The 24,134-nt window shown below is 42.9% G+C and overlaps 2 protein-coding genes across 3 annotated transcripts in view; one reads left to right on the forward strand and one right to left on the reverse strand.

Moving 5' to 3' along the window:
• The window catches only part of Rim2 (replication in mitochondria 2), a 145,851-nt gene that overhangs the window by 32,866 nt on the left and 88,851 nt on the right, over nt 1-24,134 (reverse strand). The window lies entirely within an intron of this gene.
• On the forward strand, nt 2,974-24,084 carry Ptr (patched domain-containing protein). 2 transcript variants are annotated; one of them, XM_076901960.1, is made up of 9 exons: nt 2,974-3,371; nt 15,623-15,899; nt 16,338-16,548; nt 16,730-16,915; nt 16,982-17,325; nt 18,579-18,779; nt 18,857-18,988; nt 20,803-21,116; nt 21,676-24,084. In XM_076901960.1, the coding sequence occupies exons 2-9, from the start codon at nt 15,623-15,625 to the stop codon at nt 23,143-23,145; spliced, it is 3,135 nt and encodes a 1,044-aa protein (XP_076758075.1). In that variant the 5' UTR covers nt 2,974-3,371; the 3' UTR covers nt 23,146-24,084. The 2 variants fall into 2 exon arrangements, 1 of the variants encoding a protein (XP_076758075.1); XR_013102334.1 differs by lacking the exons at nt 2,974-3,371; nt 18,579-18,779; nt 18,857-18,988; nt 20,803-21,116; nt 21,676-24,084 and having other exon boundaries at nt 16,720-16,915; nt 16,982-17,122.

Genomic DNA, 24,134 nt, shown 5'->3' on the forward strand with positions numbered 1-24,134 from the left:
TCCATGATGGAAGTCCGCGAGGTTCAACGATTGCGCAAGCTAGATACATGCAAAAGTTCTATTATTAAGAAGATATGTTATTTAAACGGGAGCATAATTTTGCTAAACTAAATAGCTCGCATACCTTAAGTGTCTAATAAACATGTTTAGGTAATGCTGGTCCGCTTTCTTGCAACTTCTGGTTGTCGAAACGTCTATCTACGAAGGGTAGGGAACGTCTAGGCGGGGGCGTTGAATTGGCAATCAGTCGGCAGACGACGTAGACGGGCCCGATTACCAGTGCCAGAAGGCGATGCTGCGCGGGTAACTCGAGCTAACTGGCCCTGATATGAGAGCTCGAGACGGGCCGTCAACTACGGACAATCTAGCCATCAACCTTAAATGGAATATATTTACGGTTAAATGTAACGCCAGCGCGCGCTATTTCGTCTCGTCTGTGTAAGAGCGGCGTGCACGCGCGAGTCCAGCTCTTCTTGGATCTACAATGTGACGTCAACATCCGCTTCCTCTTCTGTTTGTACACCATAGAGTAGGCGCTGTTTGACAGTGCAGAAGTGGCATTCCTGACTCGCGTGCCTAGAACATAAGCGTAAAAAAGGCGGATACGTTAATTCCCGGTATTATACGGTGCTGCATTGTCTCCGTTTCAACGAAAGTTGCGGTACAGTCTTACTAGCTGAACGAATAGACTCTTCTTGTCGCGGCTGCGACTCCTGTTGACGCTTGCGCTTTGTCGGTTCTTCGTCAGCTTCCCAAGTATTACAGTTATAAGTAGAGTTTGAAAACGCGAATTGTGGAGAAGTAAGAGGCACCAGGTAATTGAGAGAGACATGTAAATTAGCTTAGATAAGACAGAGAGCGTATTTGTTGTGACGTATTTATTGAGGTCTAGGATAAATGGTGGAATTATCACCAAGTTTTACTTTCCACTGGTGACGCTAGGAATTTTTTTTTATCAAGGAGCTATTTCGAAATAATAATGGTATTGATTTCTTAATTGAAGCCAAGATCGGTGCAAAGGAGCGGAAATTCTGCTTGTACAAGGATTCGTGTGGGATGACGAGATTTAAAAATTGCACGCCATCGTCCGTAGCCGAAATTGAACACGAACAGGAACACGATACGATCAAATATAATAATACAAAGCGATGCCTGGAATGACGAAGGATACGAGGCTACGGAGCTAATACGATGATCCTTGACCGACCATTTTACAAATCAAATCAAACCCTCCGCGGTGACACGCTCGCGCATAAGTGGAGCGCTATTAAATACAATTAAATGCAGGGCATTCCGCAATAGAGGCGCGTATTAAATCGTCGATCGCTTCTCGCGGCATCGTCAACGGTGGTGGCAATGATCTTGCCAAGGCTGCAAGATCAAGCACGACGATCGTTATCATTATGGTAGATAGTTGCGACGCAGTTACATCATTGTAAAATTAGATTATTCCTACCATGCTATTTAATCGAACCTCAAAGGATCACGGACTTAATGGAATTAAGTCTATTTCCATCGCGTCTTGTCTTGTGATTCCACTGTGAGGGTTTCGTAAGAAAAAGGAGAGCCATCGCCGAGATCGTAATCAGGGAATTAGTGAAACTTGAATGAAAATTAGATGAAATTAAAGCAAATTGCTCATAGAGTAGAGTTCTTTGGTAGGTAGGGCAAGGTCAGTTTCTTGGGCCTGCTGGTAAATCTGAAAGCTGCATTGCCCGCCTTTATTAAGGTAGCTGTAATAGGGACCATGACAGAGCTCCTCCTACGGTCATTCTTTCGCTTCGTCAAAATCAGAGCCGACTTTTCATAAGGATCTTTCTTCTTGGAATCATTCCAGGTACCTGGCCAGGTAGTGGATGAGGAAAGAACATCAATTATTCTTTTCGATATGATCGTCGACACCTGCCAGTCTTCTGGAATCTACATTGTTGCTCTTAAAACGCCCGCCTCTCTTCCGATTCCATCATCCACCACGGGAACACATTGTTATTCGTGTTCAAAATTAATGTTTCGATACTGTGTGTGAAAGACACTATCTCGCTTTGGGGATACGGTCGTAACACTCTCAGTACCAAGTTTGACTAATGATTTGTTACCCTTGGCCACATTCTTCTAAAATTACTTGTCTCCAGTTTCAGATTCGTGTTTTAGATAAGTTTAACACGATGTTCTGTGACATTCTTAGCAATCTCTGTAGATCTTCCTTTCGTTAAATTACTCCTATGGTGGCAAGTAAGCTTTACCTCTTCTCACACGTTCAGATATATACATGATATTTTCATTTCTTAAACTAAAATTGGCCTTCATTGGTTAATTGCGATCGCATTCATAGAAAATCTGTCCATGCTGTTATGTAAATGCATGTAAGCTGGGAAGGAAGTACCAAACTAGATGAGCGCGTAGTAACGTTCATTACTTCCGTCTACATAGCGTGGATGCTGCGCGTTATATTCGTCCGTCCGCTGCGAGATTCGTGAATTGGTCCCTTTCTAACGCAATCGCGCATTCATTCTCATAGACAGATAGTCATTCCTTGATAAACCAATATGTACCGCATCATCGCTTCCTCCCTTATTTTCTGATATCGATCGTGCTGTTAACTTTTACCACGGGTGAATAAAATACTAATCATTTTAATCTTACAGGTATTCTCCGAACGAAGAGTGCCGTGACAGATGTGGAAGAAATGGGATTTAGAAAATGAAAATTAAAATAAAGAGAAATCTACATGTATTAAAAAACTTCATTAACATGATGACGCAGAAATTCTTAGAAAAATTTGAAGAAAAGGTAAAGAATCGTATATTATACGTCATTATTTTAATTTCTTGGTTTCGATAAAATGAAATATTAAAGAGATTTCTGTGAAGACTTTTAGGAGCAAAGATTTTGAAAGGATGACTAAGGAGGAAAGGAGGAAATTCGTGATGGAGGAAAGCGAAGGAATCACACTAGAAATGCTGTGTGGAAGGGGGGGTGGGGGGTAGCGATGTCGAGCGAAACGTGAGCGAACGAAAGTGCACGATAGGAACGCGCTCTTGTAGTAGCAGCTGGAGCCTCGTGGCGCGTGCAGCGATCAGTTCGAATTCAGCGTTTCGCGACGAAGTAACACGGGCGTCCGCGTCTCGCTCGTCATATTTTCTTCCTCTGTGTGCCTGTGTGTGTTTCGTTCCCGATTGTTCGCATCGTTGACGATGACACGCCAGTGCCCGAAAACGTGCAGGTGAAACGTCGCTATTAATCGGAGGAAACTCTCTCTACCAGCAACTATCGGTGTTCACCAACCTCGGGATCAGCGGTGAATTAGAAGACAACCAACGACTCACGTGGAACGATACTTCAACGCGAGATTCTGATCGACCCTAAACAAGGTTTTACATAAATATTTCTTTAACCATCTGAGAATCTAGCATTTGAAATGTTTTCTAATGAAGTTTTCATTCTTTTGAATATTGGGACCTATTACTTGAGGGAAGTGGATTGTTAAGTCAAATAACTTACATCGAATTTTAAAGATGTTCATAAACAAGTGGATATAAGCGCTGACCTGTTGAAGTTTTAGTTCTTAGAAAGTTGTTCGCCCAAAACTCATAAACATGCGTGAGATTTAGTTTAAATCACGTTAAGGAGAGATTACAGGTCTCTTATATTTATAAACAAAGTATAGGATGACCAAATAATTGAACATGCTTACGTTGTGGAATGTAAGCAAGAAGCTGCTGATCGTCGAGAGGACATTACGTCGAATTCCTCTCACGTCGTCCACAGATACGTCTCAATTTTCTCGAAGCCTCCAAATTCCGCTGATGTCCCGAAGCTTTTCAAAATTCGTTATAGTCTTCAAGAAATTGTGTTAACAATTCCCCAAGACCTTTAACAATTTTCTTCAGAGCATCTCGAAAGATTTGTAAAGTCCTGTTAGACTTTTCCAGAGCCATCTCGTCCGGTCCGCTATCTACCGTTTCCCTATAGGAGACAACCAGCGAGCCGCGTCCGTAGTGCATCATCAAGTTGTCATTACATTTAATGCACTCGATTGTTCTTGTTACGCGGCGAAGGTATGCAGCTGGATGTTGAATGTGCGTCGTGGCGGCGGGTCAATCAACCGCTGGTGTTTATACCCCCCTTAGAGAACGACTGGTCCCTGTAACAAACTGTTGACCTCGGTCCATAGGGGAACTCGCGAATCACCGTGTCGAGGGGACTCTATTTTTATATAGTTTTTAAAACCTGTTTCGCGCGTTCGATTCACTCGTGATATCGTGCACGGTGATTAGAATACAACCCCTTTGGTCCCTCGTAGGATTTCTTCTGCTTCTTCCTGGTGTACTAAGTGCTTGAGGGTCAAAACGTTTCGTAATGTTCTCTTCCTACTGCGTTTTATTGGCGGCATTATTGATCACCTCAATTCATAGTTTCCTAAATAACAACGTAATCGGTGGGTTTTCACAACACGAACCGCGCTTTCACAGCAAAACGCACCGATAATCACATCTTTATCGTGCTCGGCTAGGGATATCGTAAAAGAGCCTAGAAACAGGTGCGCGGTTAATGGTGCATAAATTTCATTCGATCGTATAAATCACTGGGCGAACAACCAAAATTGGTAGAAAGTGGCTGGTACGGTTATTATTCGAATATACTCTAATAAACTTTCCAAGAAACGGTGGAACTCGGAACTTCGCGCTGCAGGGGATGGTACATACTAATCGTTAGACTGATACTCTTTCTTAAGTTATTGTGGATGCTTGTATTCCTTCGTCTTTAGCGGATTATGTATTTCAATATCCAGAGTAAGAAGACTTATATTCATTTGGACGTTCCTTAAGTAGAATAGAATCGCGAAGAATCTGGAGAAGGGTAAAAGGACGGAAGCAAGAGAGCAGTCTCTCTATATTGTCACGGAAAACGAGCCTTGCCGTTTCCCCTCGTCGGAGCATGCTTTCAAACCGGAAGAGATATCAGAGAGTTTAATTTATCGGTCGCGGGGAATCGGCCCGCGATGCTGGAGAAGGAAAACGAGACGAGCACGCTCGGAGAAAGAGACTCAGGGACACACCTGTCTGGTCGTTTCTCTAATTTGAATAGGATGCCCATTCTGGCTGTGTGCTGGTGCTTGGGTAACAACTGTAATGACACGTAATATCTACCCACGTTACAACACGTGGTTCATGTATTAATGCTTCTCTCTTCTTTTTTTAAGAGATTTGATCGTATCGTCGTGGAATTTGTACGAATTTTCGTAAAGAAATTGTACCACGACAAGAGAAGCCTATTGGTGTGTCAGGAATTCAACTATTATAGACTTCAACCAGTTTTTCTATTTGCTATCCGAGAGAATTAATCACGGCGCGAGCGCTACGCGAACCGTGAAATCGATTACGCTCGCACAATCGACACATCCTTTGCACCCTTTTACGATGAAGCTCAACTTGCTGGATGGTTGCAATCAGAGGCGAGCTAGGCTTCCACAAAGAACGTACAACAATTGATCAAACAAGACTATACGGGGTTCTGGTTAAACTGAAGCACAAAGGTTCGACGCTAGCGTGCAGGTATTGCGACAGTTTTCGCGTGTCTTTGGCAACGGGGACAGGATCCTGCTCTTGCGTGAAAATCAAGTTGATCGCAAGGATAACCAGCTGCAAATGAAAAAAATATCCTCTAATTAACGCGTTTGAACTGTTGAGCAATTCATAGTTGTTTCTTACTAATTTTATTAGGAAACGAAGGAGGCTCTATCTTAGAACGAGTCTAGTAACTAGACGGATATAGAAATAGTTATCTTCTGGTATGATAGCTTAAGCGAAGAAACCTAAATCGATCGTATCAATTTCTAGAAACGTATGCACGCCTCCAGTTTGCGTAATCGGGTTATACCGCGAGTGTAACATCGATCAACCCGGATATCCGGTAGACGCGCGGCTCCAGAAGCGTGGCCAGGCGAGAAAGCGCGCGGTTTCAAAGGGAAAAAGGAGGAATTTCAGCTTGGTCGAGTGCGTAAAGACGATTCCGCGCGAACGTAAACAGGGAAACGTGGCGGTCCCTCGGGGCCAAGTCGATTTTTACCTGGGTTTACCCGCGAGATAGCGATCTCGCGATTCAGACACGCGAAACCAACACCGTGGCACGGGACTTCCTTGATATCGAAATTATGTAACGCGTGTTCGCCGATTTTGTACACAGCAGAGAGATGTAAATGTGATGACAGGTTTTTGAGTTATTTTCTGTCAGATTTATAATAGTTTCGATATTTGTGTTTAACGTCCAAAGCGTTTAATGTTCTAGTAAAACACGTTTTGCATGATTGATTGTGAAAAAATTTTAAAAGAAACTCTGCTAATTGGAATCTATAATAGTTGAAGTCTTCGATTATTATAATGAGAGAAACGAAGTGCTGAACGGTTAGTTGCCAGCAAATAACTTTCCCAAGGATCATTCAATTTATCTATAGTTCAGAGGTTATTGAAAAACACTCGTCCAAGTAAGGTCTAAGGATAATTAAAATTTACGTTTACGTTATGCGTCTTAGACAGACGTCCACAAACTAGTTTCGTATAGTATTGCACGATCAAGCAAATGATACATTTGATGTTTTCTTGAAACAGATCCGCTAGTGAATGGTGTAAGGGGATTCAGATAGACACTCTATGATTTACCAACTGATTAAGCACAAAGAAATTGCTCTAATCGGATTCAATTAACACTCGTTTCCTTACAGTGCCTCCGTTCTTTGATGTTACATCAGCAAATTCGTTTGCACATTTCTAACAGAATGGTAAAGAACCGGCAGGAATGTTCGATTTCTGAGATTGTAGGAAGCGAGCGCAAATAAAAACGGGTCGATGGTTACTTGTCGAAAAATTTGACGGTAATGAAGTTAAGGAGGCACGATGATCTCCTGGTAACGAGCGTAGAATTCACGCATACAGCCTTGTCCCGATTTTTCCACGGCTAACCCATGGATTTTGCAACAAGCTACCGGACGACTCGAAAAAAAGGGCACGCGACTGCATAATATCGTAGCCTATGGTCGGCGTATATGTACCTAACGCGTGATCGAGGTCGAATGTTGTTTTCCCCGCTGTACCATTGCTTTCTGATCCGATACGTACGACATTATGGGTCAGTTTTCTTTATACCTGGATTCTACGACTTGAATTAACTTCGAGGTAAATTGAGACCTAGATTTAGATCATCTTTGTTGAAAAAGTGTTCGCTCGTTATTGAGAAACTACTTTCTCTAATACGTCAATAACTATCAATAGTGAAATTTGCTAGTTTTGGAGAGACATATTTTCAATTTTTTTCAGAAATGGATGTCGTAGATTTGGAAGCACCTCGTTTCGCGATCGTAATCGGTTATAGATCGTAGTTCCATGGCTAGTTTGACGTCACGGTGAGCCGAGCAACGTGACTGCTGTGATAATCGAGCAGGGAAACGCTTCAGTCCGCTAACAGTTTCGCCTGATTAATGGCCCTTCTTCCACTGGCCGTCCATCAAATGTGGTCGCAGGTGGTACTGTTCCCCAGAACGAAAATTTCAAGGCCTGATGAAACGATTAGCAGACCTCCTGATAATCAAAGACTTGCCTCAGATTAGAATACAATAAGCGTAATGTGTTCGAAGCTTTCGATTAATAAGTAGCGCATAAATTAATATACTTGGGTAACTAGTTAAAAATACTTCACGATATTAGATTAACGTATAGATTAACGTATCTCTTTTTCAGGAAGAATTATTTTCGAAGCACTTCCTCTTTCGGATGCGTGATAATACAGTTTATGTACATACTTCATATTTCATCATGGATTTTTTTTCTCTCATATCACTGGACTAACCAGTGATCTCATATTGAAAACTTGAATTGCACAATTCTTGATGCGCATACAGTTCTTATTTTAAAAACAAGGAAAAACTAATAATTCACATCTTTAAATGTTCTCAATCATTCTTCTATGATTATGGATGATGAAAACGAGAAAGTTGCTACCTCAGATGAGACGATCACAAGGAAATTATATTTTCTAAGCCTTATGCGCACGATTGAAAATGATAATGATCGCTGACTGTAAAGTGGGTAACTTGGATCAGCCGGTTTTCCTCGGTTAATTAAAACGAAAGCCATAATTATGAGCGCCTTTGCGTATTTCCACTCATTTGTATACGTTCAGAATCACGGTATCGCCTGTAAAGTAAAAGCTCTGAATGCATATTGTTTTTTCCTGGTCAGTGTAATTGGAAGTATCATTTTCGCACGTTTAATAGAACGTTCAAGAGTGTAGAGAAATGGAAACACTTCTCTGTTGTTTCATGCAAATGTGAATAGCGTAACGGAGCCGTTGCGAGTAATTAAAATTTCCGATTTTCACTCTTAATGAAGAAAGTTCTGGAACAAATTAGCTGGTTGTTTCTAGAACGTGCCGTAATTGAAATTGAGTTACCTAGCGATGGTTACGAGTTGCTTTTAATTACTTTTTTCGATCGAGAATGATATTCGTGGGGATTTTCAGACCTCTAGGAATTCATGGAAACTTTTGATTTCTTTCAGGTTCTATTCAGAGTTCATCCGAGTCTTCGAAGAGATTTAAAGTACTTTCATAAGTCTTTCTCCAGTGTGAAACTCACGTGGTTGACTTTTTCCTCTTTGAAAAAGGAAAGAAGAAATGTATGGATTCTGATTCATCAACCGATTACACTTTGATTCGAAAGTCTCGTCGTTGTGAAGCTGGTTCGTACCGAAAATAAAAACAAGATCCGTGAAAGGTGCTCCATCGTTTCCTCGTACGTCATCCGCAAATACTTTCGAACCCTTTCGAGCAAACAATCTGTTGCTCCTCCACAAGGAATCAATATCGTTAAATCGTTCTCGCTTACGTGGAATCGAAAGTACTTTCGGAGAAAAATGGAAATGAGGTTGAGAGATGGATTCCCTGTTTGGAGCATGAAACATTTCTCTGGAGTCCACGGGGGGTTGAATAATTTTCTTGAACACTTGACTCGAACTCTTTTAGGGCCTCCTAGAGTTTTCAATTCCAACGATTATATTAATTTTTCGTTAGTTCTCAACGTATACATTTTTTAATAACATCTTTCGTTATTTTAGATATTTCTGTCGCTGTGGTTTAGAGCGAGGAAACTCAAAAAGTGGAAAAAGTGGTCGTTAAGAATTACAAAACCGATCTCTTGGTTCAATAGTTTGAGTTAGAACACTCGTAGCGAATCGCAGATGCATTTCTTGCAGTGTCCCCACGGTGAACTGTGAAAGAAGCGATAATTATTTCGTTACGCAAAGCTAATGCACCGTAAAATGCAGATCTCCCGTTTCCTTATCTATTTCTTGTGAAATTCATTCTAAGAACCTTTCTCCGATCGAAGAAAAATATAGTTCTGATTCGGTAAGCGAAATCAATCGGTGCAAGTAGTTGTTGGTCTTTTATGTATGTATTTCTATATTTTTTCAGCCGTTAGTACAGTGTAGAGAGAGAGAGAGAAAGAGAGAGAGAGTGAGAGAGTAACAAGTGCGAAAGAGCTTCGTCAAGTAATTACTTAGAAACCAGCGTGTCCGTGAAGCGTTACTTTTTACCCTGCATCTATGGCAGATTTCCAAACAGCCCACGCGTATACGAGTAGTCTGAACGTTACTGATAGTCTTCGAAAGTTGTCTAGAACCTCTGAAATTTTCCACAAGCTCCTCTGAAGTATTCTGAGGAGAAAATTCTGCTAGAATCTGAAAATCACCGCGTGGTTCTCTACACCCTGACTATCTTTAATGGTGCAACTCCAATATAATCAAGTGATAGAAAGATTAAAAGCCAGGACCTATGAGCCCTGCAACTAGGCTAGCATATTTCTTTTTCGTTGTTTTGAAAGAGCTAGCGAACAGAAACACATGGACGTTCTTTCGACACCCGTTGATCGACGAAATCACGGCTACACAGAGACGATTGGCCAATGCTCGTCGCGCTGTTACTTTCGTTTCACGTAACGTCCATCCGTGTGCATATAAAATTGGTCTGAAATAGTGTTTTTAATACATTCGCGGTCAATTAACAAGCGGGACCGCATTCATCCCTGTAGGAAAACCGGTATGTCGTGACGCAAACGACTGCTTGTGTAACGAACCCCTGCAGAACTTGTTCTTTGATTCCACCGTTTTCCCGAATACTCTAAAACTAAGTAAAGTCTCTAATCTGGAACAAACTCAGTATTCTAGTAGTCAACATAGTCTCTATGCTGTTAAATATTAAAAGTTAGCTGTATCCTCAATCGGGTGATTGAGTTATTTCAACTTTTACATAGGCAACTACCGTTTAGCAGGCATTAATCGTTGAAATTTATGGAAATTAGCTGCGTAGTTGTTCAAACGCGTGCAGACACCTAAGAAACCGCATTGACAGCTAACATAGATAGTATGTAAGCAGTGAAAATGTCAAGAATGATGTGAAAAATGGTTTACGACTGGACAAGGGACGCGCGAATGATAATGACAAAGGCGAAACATGGGTTTCGCAAGGAATCGTGAAACAAGCTTCCACTGGCTGTTTTTTTTCGCAATTCTCGTCGGCATTTTAGTGCCAACACAGGTTTTCCACGATTTTCCTGCTCTCTTGCCGAGTGGTGCACGCGCAGCTTATTAATTTCCTCGCATTTTCAGGTTCATCTCGCGGTGTGGAAACGAGTTGCAGACTCGAATTTAAACAAGAAAACAGACGCATGGTGCTGAAGCGACTTTTCTGCTCGTACCAACTGCACCGTGTCGACGTGAAAGCATACCGTGACCGAGGATTTTCCATTTTATTATTTATAAGCGTTACTTTCGTTCTCGGCCACGTGCCAGCTCGATCAAATCGCCACGTTTAGAATTAGATCTGACATGGTTGTTGACACTTGATAATATTTCGATTTGTCGTTCGTTTAATATTTTCACACCATGTAACAAACTTTCGGAATTTTTCGCCAGGATTTTCAGGTGATATTCGAATTGTTGGGTTTCCAGAATTTTTTAAAATCATTCAGTCATTGTTCATTAAATTCTCCACTACGTTGTCTAATTCTTCGAAATCCTTTCTCTGATAGATGTTATTTAGAAAGTTGAAGATTTTACGAATTGTGTTCCATTCATAATAGAGAAAATTACCTTTCTTAAACATTCATCTTATGGAATTCGAAACTCGAAGGCTTAGGTTTTAAAGATGACAATGAATATATGATTTCGTTGCGTCTGAAAGACAAAATGTACAAGAAACATTGTCAAGAATTACTTGGAACCGTCACATTGATGTAATTCCGTCGCAATCTTCCTATTCCATCTGTTGCGTGCAACTCTATGATAAGCTGATTTGACGCTGACTTGCGAACAGTCTAATCGTTGTCCTGTGGAGGTAGTCCTTGTCCCGTTTCATGATTTATTCGATCCAGGAAAAAGGTACTTCAGCTCAACGTTAACTATCATTCCTTTCTTAATTATATTTGTGTCATACTCTATAACTTTTAACGATGATTCTATCTTTAGGGCTTATTCTCTGGTCCTCGAAATCGAGTGTCTTCGGTATCCTGTTACTTGACGCTGGTACAAGTTTAATATTTTAGAGGAAGGGCACCTATGACAGAGAAGGGACGTGACGTAGAGAAGATTTCGAGTACAAGGACCATGAAGTGAAATTAACTTGACATTCCTATCGCGGACTCGCGTGACTAGCGTCTCGGATGGAACGACGTTGCGAGAGATCACTGTCATTGTACCCTGGTCATTCTCTTTGGGACCGCTTATTACCACGAAATTGCTACGGTTCGTCTAAACTGGTCGATGTTTTGCACGGCCCCAGAAAGGCAATGCCATAATCGTCATCATTTTTTGTGGGACTTATGTAAAGCGATTTTGTGTAGTCTATGGTACTGGCGGAAATTACCAAGTGTTTCACTGAAAGTGACATAGGAAAAATTGGTGAAAGCGTGACAGATAACAGTAATTAAACATTGTCACGCTTCTTGAATGTAATGTATATTTCTGTCTAGTATCAGGGATGATTTTATTTAAATGGAATCGTTATTCGGTCAATTTGACGGGCTGAAAGCTTGGGAATCTTCTAATCCTCGAGCGTTATTTCGCTGGTGTCGACATTGCCGGTTAATCAATCGATTATTATTCAATATAGATTACTACACTAGTTGCTTAATCGGCATTCCCTTCAATTAGGCAATCTAGTGCATGTTTATTGGATCCTTTCACACGTGGAAATTTTTGAGATAAGCATGTTACTACATTCCTTCGAATTCTACAACCTAAAACCGTGCACACATAGAGGAAGGGATCAGTAGGTACCAAAGATCACTGATTAGTCTCTATAACTAAATTTTGATTAAATCGTTCATAATTTTTTACTCGAAACGTGGCATCATCGAGTGTTCCTGTTTTCAGCCATGCCAAGAGGATGTAACACCGGTCCCAATCCTTACTCAAACCTTAGAAAACCACTTCATCGAAGCGAAACCAATCAAGCTTGATTTAATGTTTCTTCATTTCTTCGGCTAGAACAAGGAAAGGACTTTACGTAACATTATCAGTGAAGCTTTCCAAGTAATAGTCAAATTTCACCAGCCTAGTAATGGTTTACGTTTGCCTAGAACTTATGCAACCGCCGTTAATTAATCCGATTGGACACGTTACAACCACCGACTTATTTATGACGATTAGGTCGGGATGGCTCGAACAAAAGGTTGGTGGCTCGATTGTTACGCGACGGTTATTCAATCGTGGCCGGCGAATAAGGAGCGAGGCTGCGCGTAGTTACCTAATGACCGGTCGGCGGGGCCACTTTCTCTGTGACGAGAGGAGAAAGATGGACATCCTCGTGGATATCGGCCTGTGAACCTTGCATGGGAACCGCGCGTCATCGAACGGGAGCCAGCCGATCAACGTCAGGGAAAACCCGGCTGGAATCGAGTGCAAGTGGTTTTAGAAAGTCGTTCACGCTCGAATCTGCAGTGTCGAGAGCCAACGTCCTTCCGTTTCCATGGATAACCGCGTCCATGACGCTTTCGAATTTTATTCAGATATCTTGGAACTTCTTCGAAAGTATTAGCGACGAAATTCGAGAGATCTCTTCCGATGGTTTCAGAGTGCTGTTGCATTATCCGAGGATTTTCTCTGTGATATATTACGCTAGAGGAAAAGTGTACGGAACCCAAACGTAGTCGATTCTTCAGTAAGATTTATGATACTGGAAATATTTGTTGCATCACTGGAATATCGAATGCGTTGCCATTTATACTTGACTTATCGTTAATATTATAAGGACAAAATTGTGCGATTTGTATTTCAATCATAAGCAACTGGTTATATTATCTAGAATGCATTGGCCACTAGTCATTATAATATCCACGTCGCTATAAAAAATTGTGCAATAGCATAGATGTCAAAGAGTGGTGCAATAAGCATTTCCAGAAGTATGTGCAATACATTTTTCATCAGACGTACTTCATATGAGATATAAGATCTGGTTTGAATATTTTTGGGGGGGAAACGGATGTGGTCCGCTATATAGATGAGACCCGTCGCGAGAGATTTCAAAGTATCGCGTGCATGAGACATCTGAGGAAGAGTAGGAGGCACTAGACTGATGAGACAGATGAGACGGGAAGGAAACATGCACGGTGTTACGTTACGCTATCCCGTATGCGGGCCGATGATCTAGAAAGAACGAGTTCCTTCCTGAAGAAACAATGGCGAGGACATTGATCCATCGAGTGAAACAGGAGCCCTTGATCTGGAGCCACCAGTCTGCCCAGGAACTCCAGTTACCCGATCCTTCACAGTTCATCGTAACAGTTCTTCGGCATCTTTACTTTCCATAATTAAATAGGACATCTTCGTGTCATATCTTAACGCAAATGTAAAAAGGTAGTGTGAGGCAAGTTGCGGAACCATCTGAGGAAAACTCGAGGTCAGTGGTTCAGTCTCGAGGGTGATGATCTCCTACGACCTGTACTTACGCGTCCTAACCGGGCAGAGGCTGACGTAACGAGGAATGCAAGTCAATGAGCTTCTTAGAAAAGAGTCGCGAATCGCTTTTTGCCGATCTCCGTCGGGCTTGCGGCAATCCCGTCCCGAATCCGAAGGATCGACGGCTGGTCGACGACTTCGCCATGCTAAACGCGTATCGTCGCGATCTAGGTCAAGTTTCGTGCGTCACTTTTACGCTCCGTTTTTCAATGACGTTTATTCGAATTCGTTTAACCCACTTTTCATTCAGAATTTTTAATGTCCTTCGTCCTTTTTTTTTAGAGCGCGAGAAAGATGATCGCCGGCACGCTGGTGTTGGACCAAAGAGGACGGATGTGTACGATTTTCATTGTTGAAGTCGAACGTGAATTTCAGAGCTGGGGGCTTGCGCCCGGTTACTTAAGACCAGCGGCGGATGTCTGCGTTATTAGACTAAGTGTGCTTTTCCATTGAGCAGTGCGCACAATAGCGTCTTCATAAATTTTCATGCACGTCAGCCGATCTTCCGCTTTACGATCTCTACAAATTCACTGTTTTACTTGGAGAAAAAGTATACCTTTTAATTAATGTATTATCTGCGTAATAAGTCTGCGTATAAATTGAGTTAAGTTGGCTTAAACATCTATACAAGTAATAACACGATTCGATGACGAATGGGCTCATAAGATTGGTAATGTTGTATTCTTCCTCGAGCGCTCGCAACCGCGTTATCGCGCGTAAGTTCTTGTAAGCCGTTCGTTTACGTAAACAGGCGAAGAACATCGATGGAATTTGAATTGTATCTTTCGTTACGCGACAAACGGACCGTGCTGGGAATTTCACGTATTTCGCGTCGCAATCGCGGCGAGCACCGATTCTTATCGCTCAGCTACCGTTTAAATGATACGAAAAAAGAAACTACCACGGAAATTTTCAAATTAAAACAGTGCTCGCTCGCAACCGTAACTCTTTGTATTCCGAATGTGTCTGTGTCTTCTACAGAGACGATCGTAGCGCGATCGTAGATTATGCTCTTTTTAACAAAAACCGTCGACGACGACGAATTACCGTTTGTTTGAAATTACACTCGCACCAGTAATTTCGTCTCGACTGATCGGTAGCCGTAATAACTCGCTGGCATTCGAAATATGATTCTAAACGGCGCATTACGCGGTTTTTCTGCTACCAACTTCTCCACCAACTTCCTTAAAGTTGCAACACAGTTGATCGTTAATATTTGAATTCTTGTTTGCTTAAAAATCATCGTTCCACTTTCTACCCTTCGTTCCGTTTTTCTAACAGTACTAAGGTGCAACCGTAGCAATCAGCCTCTCATAAATTTCAAACAATACTGATTGATCAGTATCTCCGTGCACGTCTTCGGAACCAGTTCCATTGAAATTACTGTTAGCCGCCGTGGAATCCTCAACTGTACGTACAGTGTGCGTACAATAAACTGACCACGATTAACAGTGTCGTTCTTTATACTGGTGACATTTCTGTCAGCTTTTATGACTCTCAAGACATGCAAACGAAATAATAAAAACTGTTTAAACGCATTTTCATTGCCTCTGTGAATGCAGATATAAATCTTGCTGGCCTAGATATATAAAGTCGCTAATATGATCGTTTTCCAGATGTGGAAGAACCTGACCTGCGTGGACGATTTTCTGAACCGAGCCTTTCACAAGTTGGGCCTCGTGGTAGGCCGTCATCCTGGCTACTTCGTGGTCGTTCCGGTTCTTCTGGCTTGCATCTGCTTCACCGGCTACCAGAAGATCCATTACGAAATCGATCCGGAGTATCTATTTTCCCCAACCAATGGGCCGAGTAAAACGGAGAGGGCGATTGTCGAGCAGTACTTCAAAGTCAATTACAGCTACAAATTCGACCTGGGTCGCATTACTAGGCCAGGTGAATTGTACTCCCAATGCTTTCGGTACCTCTGCGCTTAGAGTTTCGATGAAATTATACTGAGACTAGCTGACACGTGGATTGACAACACCGCCGGCTATCATTTTGATACCACGAGATGAGCAGTAACGGCCACGGCAGTGTTCAAGGAGAAAGTGCATCGACTTCCTTAACAGAGTTTCCTTGTTTGCATTGTATGTAATTTCGCGCCGCATGAATTAACTGGGCAGACTATGATTTGTTGTTAGTCTGGGAACTTTCACGTTTCATTGATCCGTTGCGAAGGCCTCTGTTTAATGCACGATATCCTTTGCTTCTTACTCTTTCCACGTGTCAGTCCGATACGATGATTCAGGTAGCAATAACTGAAGAAATATCCGCGAATCGAATTCATATTTTTTACCAACGAGTTTGTATGACTCTTTATGGTCCGACTAGGTCGCTTTGGCCATGTGATCATCACATCAAAGGATGGGAACGAGAATCTGCTGAGAACAGCGGTGTTCGATGAACTTAGCGAGCTGGACAGGACTATCAGGAGCGCCAAAGCGGTTTACGAGGGCAAAGAGTTCACTTATAGTCAGATTTGTGCCAAATGGTTGGATACCTGCTTCTCCAATGACGTTCTGGATCTGCATCATGTCATAGAGTAAGTATTGGAGAACAATGTAGTGCTGATCGACTATTTATTATAGTACACTCGAATTAAAAGACTATAAGAAAGGACATAATGATAGAGGAACGGAGGCTCCTTAGAAATTCAATAGTGTCCCTTAAGCTTATGTCGACCCATTCGTTTTTGGGCCTAAGCGTTTGGTAGCATTTTGCAGGGATGTGGAAAAGAAGGAGCTCTATCTGACGTTCCCAGTGACGGTAAACCCCGTTACCTGGAAGATACACCTGTTACCAATCTACTTCGGAGGTAGCGTGATCAATGAGGACCTGATCATCGAGTCTGTGCCCTCCATGCAGCTTGCCTACTTCCTCGCAGCTGACGACGCTCGTCAGGATGCAATGTAAGTCGATCTTAAAAAAATTCTTTACACGCGTTTATCGTAACTCCTTTGTGTATTTGATACCAGTGGTGCAGCCTGGGAAGAAGCGTTCTTAGAGACACTGAAGAGAGTAGAAGATGATGGCGTGTTCAAGCACATCGCCACCGCCAGGTTCGCTTCTAGGACTTTGGAACTGGAACTGGAAGAGAACACCAAGACTATAGTGCCTTATTTCTCAAGCACGTTCCTCCTTATGGCCCTGTTCTCCGTAGTTACCTGCATGATGACCGATTGGGTACGCAGCAAACCGTGGCTGGGACTTCTCGGTAACGTTTCCGCAGCAATGGCCACGGTGGCTGCGTTTGGTCTGTGCATATATCTCGGAGTCGACTTCATTGGGCTCAATTTGGCTGCGCCCTTCCTTATGATTGGTGAGCCAACGTGATGTATTAATAGATTGAACTTTTATCTTCTCCCTGGAAAAACCGGGGATAGCGTGGGGCTTTGATTAGTATTCATCAAACGTATATCCATTGGCAGATGTGTCTATTGGCAGAGGGGTCTGATAAAAGAGCAGTGTACTGCTTTTCACTCGGTTCTACTGCACCTGCACCTTTCTTTCGCAACGAGCTAGATTCAGGTTAAATAAATTCTGTGACATAATGGTGCACGTAATACCAGGAAAATTGTTATTTTTCGTGCCTCTGTTACTTGAAACAGACGAACGTCAAAGGTTCGTTGAATCTTAGAAAAACCTACTCGTGCTGATTTTCGTGCTACGAGGAGCGAATGACTGATGAGATTTGCCGGGCAAGTTTCCACGAATGGTGATTGCGAACGAAAAACCACCGGCCAGTGTGACTTGAATACTCTTTTAGAAACTTACTACGCAATCGAACTAATCCCAAAGCATAGCAGACTAAGACTTTGAAAACTGAAATGGAAAATTGTCACCATGGTTCGATGGGCGTGCATTGATCACAGGCAATCGGGCTGTCCGGTGATGGATGCACACGAGCGCAACGATGAAGAGGAGAAGTCGTGGCAAGGACTTCCGCTTTTCACGCAAATCACTCGCCGTGTTCACCGATCCTAGCCTTTTCCCTGATCCGTGGCCGCTCGATCGAATCGAAGAGAGCTAGTGAATGCAATGCTGTAAGAATTTCGTCAACCATTGCGTTGTAAATCAACTGATTTCCCCGATAGACACGATCTTTCGCCAGACTCGACGAAAAAACACGATTCAGTTCTGGGATTATAAAATATGCACTTGTAATGGTCCGTGTTGTATGAAAATTAGTGATAAAGTTAAGATGGTTAGGTGGAAAAGGCTGGTCCCGGAGAGCTGTAACGCGGGAAAGGGTCTGGAAATCGGTCGTCCTTGCTCGAAATTGAATAAATGCGTTTATTAGTGGCTATAAATCGCCGTCCAAATGTAGACGGGCTGAATCATGAATAAACCGGCCATTCTGATTCATTCGACGCGCTAACTGCTGCCTTGTTATCGCAATAATGGTACAGTGTGGTCGTTTTTATAACGCCGATGAAGGGTGTGCGCGCGCGATGGCTTCATATGAATCATCCCGGTATCGAGACTCGCGTTTATGTTAATTCGTAAACGAATAAAGATCGTTAAATCATAGGAAGTTCGAGGAAAGTGACCGCAACGATTATCTGTTCGCAGGTATTGGAATCGACGACACGTTCGTGATGCTGGCGGCATGGAGGCGCACCAGCATAATGAAACCTGTGCCAGAACGGATGGCCGCCACTCTTAGCGAGGCCGCAGTTTCGATTACCATCACCTCCCTCACTGATATGATATCGTTTTTCATCGGGATCCTCTCGCCTTTCCCCTCGGTTCAAATCTTCTGCATCTACTCAGGTAGTATACTGGCTACCTTGGAACCGCAGCCACGGTTAATTTCAAAATAAACGACGTTACTCGTATTTGTTGGCCAGGTTTCGCCGTGGTTTTCACTTTCATCTTTCATCTGACCTTCTTCACCGGATGCGTCGCCATCAGCGGCTACTGCGAGCAGAAGAACCTCCACAGCGTGTTTTGCTGCAAGGTGCAGCCCCTTTCCAAGTCCTGTGAGCATTCTTTCACTTTCCCCCTTTCGAAAATTTCACTGCTTTCAGGCTAGCATCGCAGCGTAAGTTCCATCAGCTAACACGCGTCAGCCACGCTTCGAACACTGCCGGCTAGTATTGTAAATTTACTTGGTTCTCAAACTTGACCCAGATCAGCTTGCCACGATCGAAGCGTATACATTTTGACACTGTTCGAAGAGATCGCGGGACCGAAAGGGCTTCAAGTCAGACTGGAAGTCTTTACGGATGTGTTTCCTTATTATGTAACGAACTGAGAGCGGCCGTGTGGCTGGTAAAAGTAAGAGTCCGGCGATCGTGCGACTCATTTCGGTTACTACATCCGATGTAACCATCCTGTTCACCTGTGAACGTACATATACGTATACGCGCGATGAAAGGAGCCGGGACTGTTAAATGACCAAAGAAGACATTACCCGGAATACTTTCACAGGCCGAGTCGCGTCACACGCGTATACCTTAACAGTTTTGTTTGAACTTTCATTTAACTTGAAATGAACGGGGTTTTCCGTCCATCACAGGCTTTCTACGTTAAGAAACAGGAAAGTCTCGGGGTCCAGGGACCATTGCCATTACCATGCCTAGTTATTCTTACTTCCTTTTTGTAAAATAAGATCCCTTCAGAGAAATTGCTACTATACGTATACGTATATTTAGTTTATTGCAAATTAAAGTTATTCTTATTCGTGAGAACACTAGAAATGATGCCAGAAGATATTCGTTTACGAAAAGACCCCTCGACAGGACCTATTTCGCATTTAGAAGTTGATGAATGGCTACTTAACGAGGAAAGTTGTAAATCGTTGGAGAATATGGTCGAGAAAGTCGGAACACTTCTCCAGACTGTTACTCGGTACTGCGAAACAGTTTATAAATTGTAATGCGACGTTCAGGAAGTCCTTTACTATTCCTCGTTCTGATTACAAGCGAGTATATTATTCTAATGATGACATTTTGTCACAATTATTTAAGCGATACTGAAGACTAGACTGACATCGATTATCGTGTAATCGAGATCGCTTTACTTTCTCTGCGGACACCCCCGCCACGTTCTTCTAAACCTAATGAAAAGTCAAGATCCCAGATCTCTTACACTGGACGGTTGGTTACGTCAAGGAAAAGCGTACCGAGTTACGTTTGCGCGCTGTTAATTCGTTAGATCACAACGCAATTATGTAACCGCGTCACTTTCACCTGGAGCATCGTTAACAGTTATGAGCAATGTCATCTTGGCCATTTTTTGTGTAACGGCTTCCTGTTTCCAGTCGACGAGAAAAAATGACAGAAACGGACGCGAAGGATTAGCCTTTTGTAACTCTGGTGAAAGTGTCGTTCTAGAACCGTTCCCAATAGCTGTGGTACAAAGATGAATCATGTTAGAGAAGTGGCCACTAACTTTTTAATTTTTGTACGCGCGGGTGGGCGGCAAAGGCTTAAGGTCATTGCGGTTTATCATTGACAATTGGTATCGTGCTATGACGAAGTAATTGGTAGGCAACAGAGGTGCGACATGGTCAATGCATCTTGGAAACCGATTGTCTTCATCATGAGCATGTGCTTGGCATAATAATCCAATTAACATCGTCACTTGGCGCGTGACATTGTGCCAGCAGTAACTCTGTTGCCTTTGTTCGCGCTAGACAATGACTTCATATCTCTTTTTCTCACAGTAGTTACGAGTTTCAAAGTCAAAGGCACTGCTCGTTCTTATAGGAACGCTAATTGTGTGAAACTCACTCTCCGTGAACGAAGACTGGTCAACTAATGTACTAACGATGGACGAATTTATCTTTCAGCAAATAGATCGTGGTTCTACAGAGCACTATTCAGCGGAGGAGTGGACCCGGATGATCCGTACAACCCGATTGATAACCCGGAACACGGCTGCATGAGCTGGTTCCGCGATTATTTGGCTACTGCGCTGAACTGCAAACCCGTCAAAGTCATCATCATCCTGATATTCGCCTGCTACTTAGGCGGTGCCCTCTACGGACTGACGACTCTTCAGGAGGGCTTGGACCGACGCAAGCTCTCCAAGAACGACTCTTATTCCATTACATTTTATGATCGCCAAGACTACTACTTCCGGGAATTTCCATATAGAATACAGGTATACCTATTATTGTCTGAGAAGCCAGACGTGTTGTTTTTCAGTTCTACAGAGTCCCACGGAGATTTCAAAAGATGTCCGGGTCCAGACATGTTTATATTTTGGTTACATAATTGTTAAAGAACAAGAAAATCCTCCTATGTAGATTCAGGAAAGCAGATCAGCTGCCAAAGATTGTGATATTCGACAATATGACCTGCAATCCGCTTCTCGCCATTATATCACGTGATCAACTTTCTCTCAGCCTGGTGGAATCGAAGAAAAGTGACTGGCGTTGCGTCAGACCGTACTCTCGCAATTTTTCTGGTTCAATGTAGAGGACGTTTGCTCGGATATCCGTGTACCGTTAAAAATACCGCATTCTCCGCTCGGAGAACTCGGTAATTGGTACCTTCTGAAGGTTCTTGCGGTATAGGCGTAGCTAAACGATTCCTTGATGATCTGAAGGAGGATTTTCGGATTTATACTTTTTGGAAGCGTCCAATCATTGACTGGATGAGAATAAATAATTGAAATGATATTAGCTGGTTACACAAACTAATTCATTGATTTGTTTTAGGTTTTGGTGAGCGGCAAGTACAATTATAGTGACCCAGTAATCCAGCAGCAGGTGGAGAACCTGACCAGATCTTTGGAGGCCAGCAAGTACATCAGCAGCGCTCCTATTTACACGGAGAGCTGGCTCAGGGATTTCCTTAGCTATGCAAATAACAGCGCAACTGACATTGACATCAGCAACGAAGAAAGCTTTATCAAAGAACTGAAGGACACTTGGTTATCCAATACAAGTAGCTTTTCCTTAGACGTAAAGTTCGACGAGACTGAACAACACATCGTAGCCAGTAGATTCCTCATTCAGGCGGTGAACGTGAGCGGGACAAATCAAGAAAAGGACATGGTGAAGGAGCTCCGTAAAATCTGCACTGATTCTCCGTTAAACGCCAGTGTCTTCCATCCCTACTTCGTTTTCTTCGATCAGTTCGAACTGGTCAAACCTACCAGCATCCAGTGCATGGTTTTCGGCGCACTGATTATGATGCTGATCAGCTTCATCTTCATCCCTAACGTGTTGTGCTGCCTCTGGGTGGCATTTTGCATAATTTCCATCGAACTTGGAGTAGCTGGTTATATGGCTCTTTGGGACGTCAATCTGGACAGCATATCTATGATCAATCTGATCATGTGCATTGGTTTCAGTGTCGACTTCACTGCTCACATCTGCTACGCGTACATGAGTTCGAAGCAGAAAACACCGGAGGACCGTGTCAAGGAGAGCCTGTACAGTCTTGGCCTGCCCATAGTTCAAGGTGCCACCTCAACGATTCTAGGCCTCATAGCTCTGGTTCTTGCTGGGACGTACATCTTTTTGGTGTTCTTCAAAATGGTGTTCTTAGTGATCTTCATTGGAGCCATGCACGGCATGTTTCTACTGCCTGTTCTTCTCTCTCTGTTCGGCCCCTCTTCTTACGAAGATGACAAAACGGTCGCAGTAAAGGTTGAACAAAGGAAAATCCCGGAAAAGGATTTAAACTGCAAACTCCAGCAGCCGTATGTGATTCCTCATCCAGCTCTAACATATTTTCATCCGTCTGGAACGCACGGGAAAAGCCTGCAGGGTAGTCCCGCGACCAGTTTAGCTGCCTTTGAGGACAGAGATCCTGGCCTGGGTACCAGTGAAGATAGCAATTCCACAGAAAGTGGTTCCTCGCAAAGTAGAAGAAGGGAAGGTCAGCTGGAACCGGAAAACCAACGGCGTCACGACGTCTGGAGGAGGTCTATTGGTGTTCTGTATGGGATGTCTCAGTTCCAGACAGCTTTACAACCTGTTGCACCGCCTCCGGACTACTCTGGCACGCTCCCGGAGTCTCAGAACGATCAGGAGCGGCGAGCAACTAGAACAGTATCATACTTGGGCCCATATACGGCTTATAGGCCGGCGAATCAGCCGCAGAGGGATCACAGAAGGAGTAGATCGTATCATAATCTCCACCACCCATCGAGGTACCTGACTGAGCCACGTTATCCCTAAGGATATTTTTCCATAATGAACAATAACAGACGTATAGTTTGTGCACGACTTGCAGAGGAGAACAGAATCTCTATTTACTGCTCTTATCACTCTGCTTGAGAGCACTATTCACGTGCTGTCGGAAATTTGCCTTAGCGGCCGACGATTAGACCCCTATGGCTATCGACGACCACTTTGTGACTGTAAATACAAATTTTTTAGATGAAAGTCACGTGCGTCATCTGATTTCTACTCCGAAGAGGGCGTTTTATATCGAAATAGGACTTCTTATGGCAGAATTACCCTGCGAGTCGTGTACGTTTGTGGAAGAGACTCATTTTCAAGTGTGAGCGCTAGGAGACCGTCAAAAGAACTGTACTTTAGCAAACTAGAACTTTATACGATGGAATTACACTAGTCTGTATTTTTAAATCTCTCCATGTCTATTTTTCTGTGATCTTATTTTAAAAAAACAGAGAGCAGAACAATGTAAAAAAAATGGGAGATAAGCTAGCTGTGGAGCTTTAAAAATTCCGACTAGAGCGATCGAAACAGTGAATTTGATACACGTTTTTACTTTGAACCGTATGCATAATAAGGAACTTATTCTCCGTTAGTTTCGTGAGAGTTTTAGGCTAGTGTGTAACTGTTCCAGCAGGCAACCAGCAGTTACCGCGCGCGCGCCACTCAGTCAAGGATCGTGGAAAATGTTAACAGAAAATGGTTCTCCACGATCCGCGGATAGCGTGTAAGAATGAATCTGCTCAATGGAAATCAAAACCAAAACGCAACAGGAGGGAGAGTCAGTCTTTCAAGCGCAAAATTTGAGGAACCGTCAATCGTGCCTTACCAAGAGATGTGTTCTTGATTAAAACGAAGAAAATGGATTGTAAGATAAACATAGGATAGGTTTATGACCGAATTGCAAGAAGAGTTAAACGAGAAGTAGAGTGGAATCGATGAATTAAAGTATGTGACACAGATGTACTATATGGTCGGTACCCGATAAT

This window comes from Xylocopa sonorina, chromosome 9, assembly GCF_050948175.1.
Source record: "Xylocopa sonorina isolate GNS202 chromosome 9, iyXylSono1_principal, whole genome shotgun sequence".
In the NCBI taxonomy this organism is placed as follows: Eukaryota; Metazoa; Arthropoda; class Insecta; order Hymenoptera; family Apidae; genus Xylocopa; species Xylocopa sonorina.

Excerpts from the sequence above, each read along its gene's own strand:
- Ptr (XM_076901960.1), top strand. The coding sequence starts at position 15,623 with ATGTGGAAGAACCTGACCTGCGTGGACGATTTTCTGAACCGAGCCTTT. Across the intron at positions 15,900-16,337 it reads GGGTCGCATTACTAGGCCAG|GTCGCTTTGGCCATGTGATC; the intron begins GTGAATTGTACT and ends TGGTCCGACTAG. Across the intron at positions 18,780-18,856 it reads AATCTTCTGCATCTACTCAG|GTTTCGCCGTGGTTTTCACT; the intron begins GTAGTATACTGG and ends TTTGTTGGCCAG.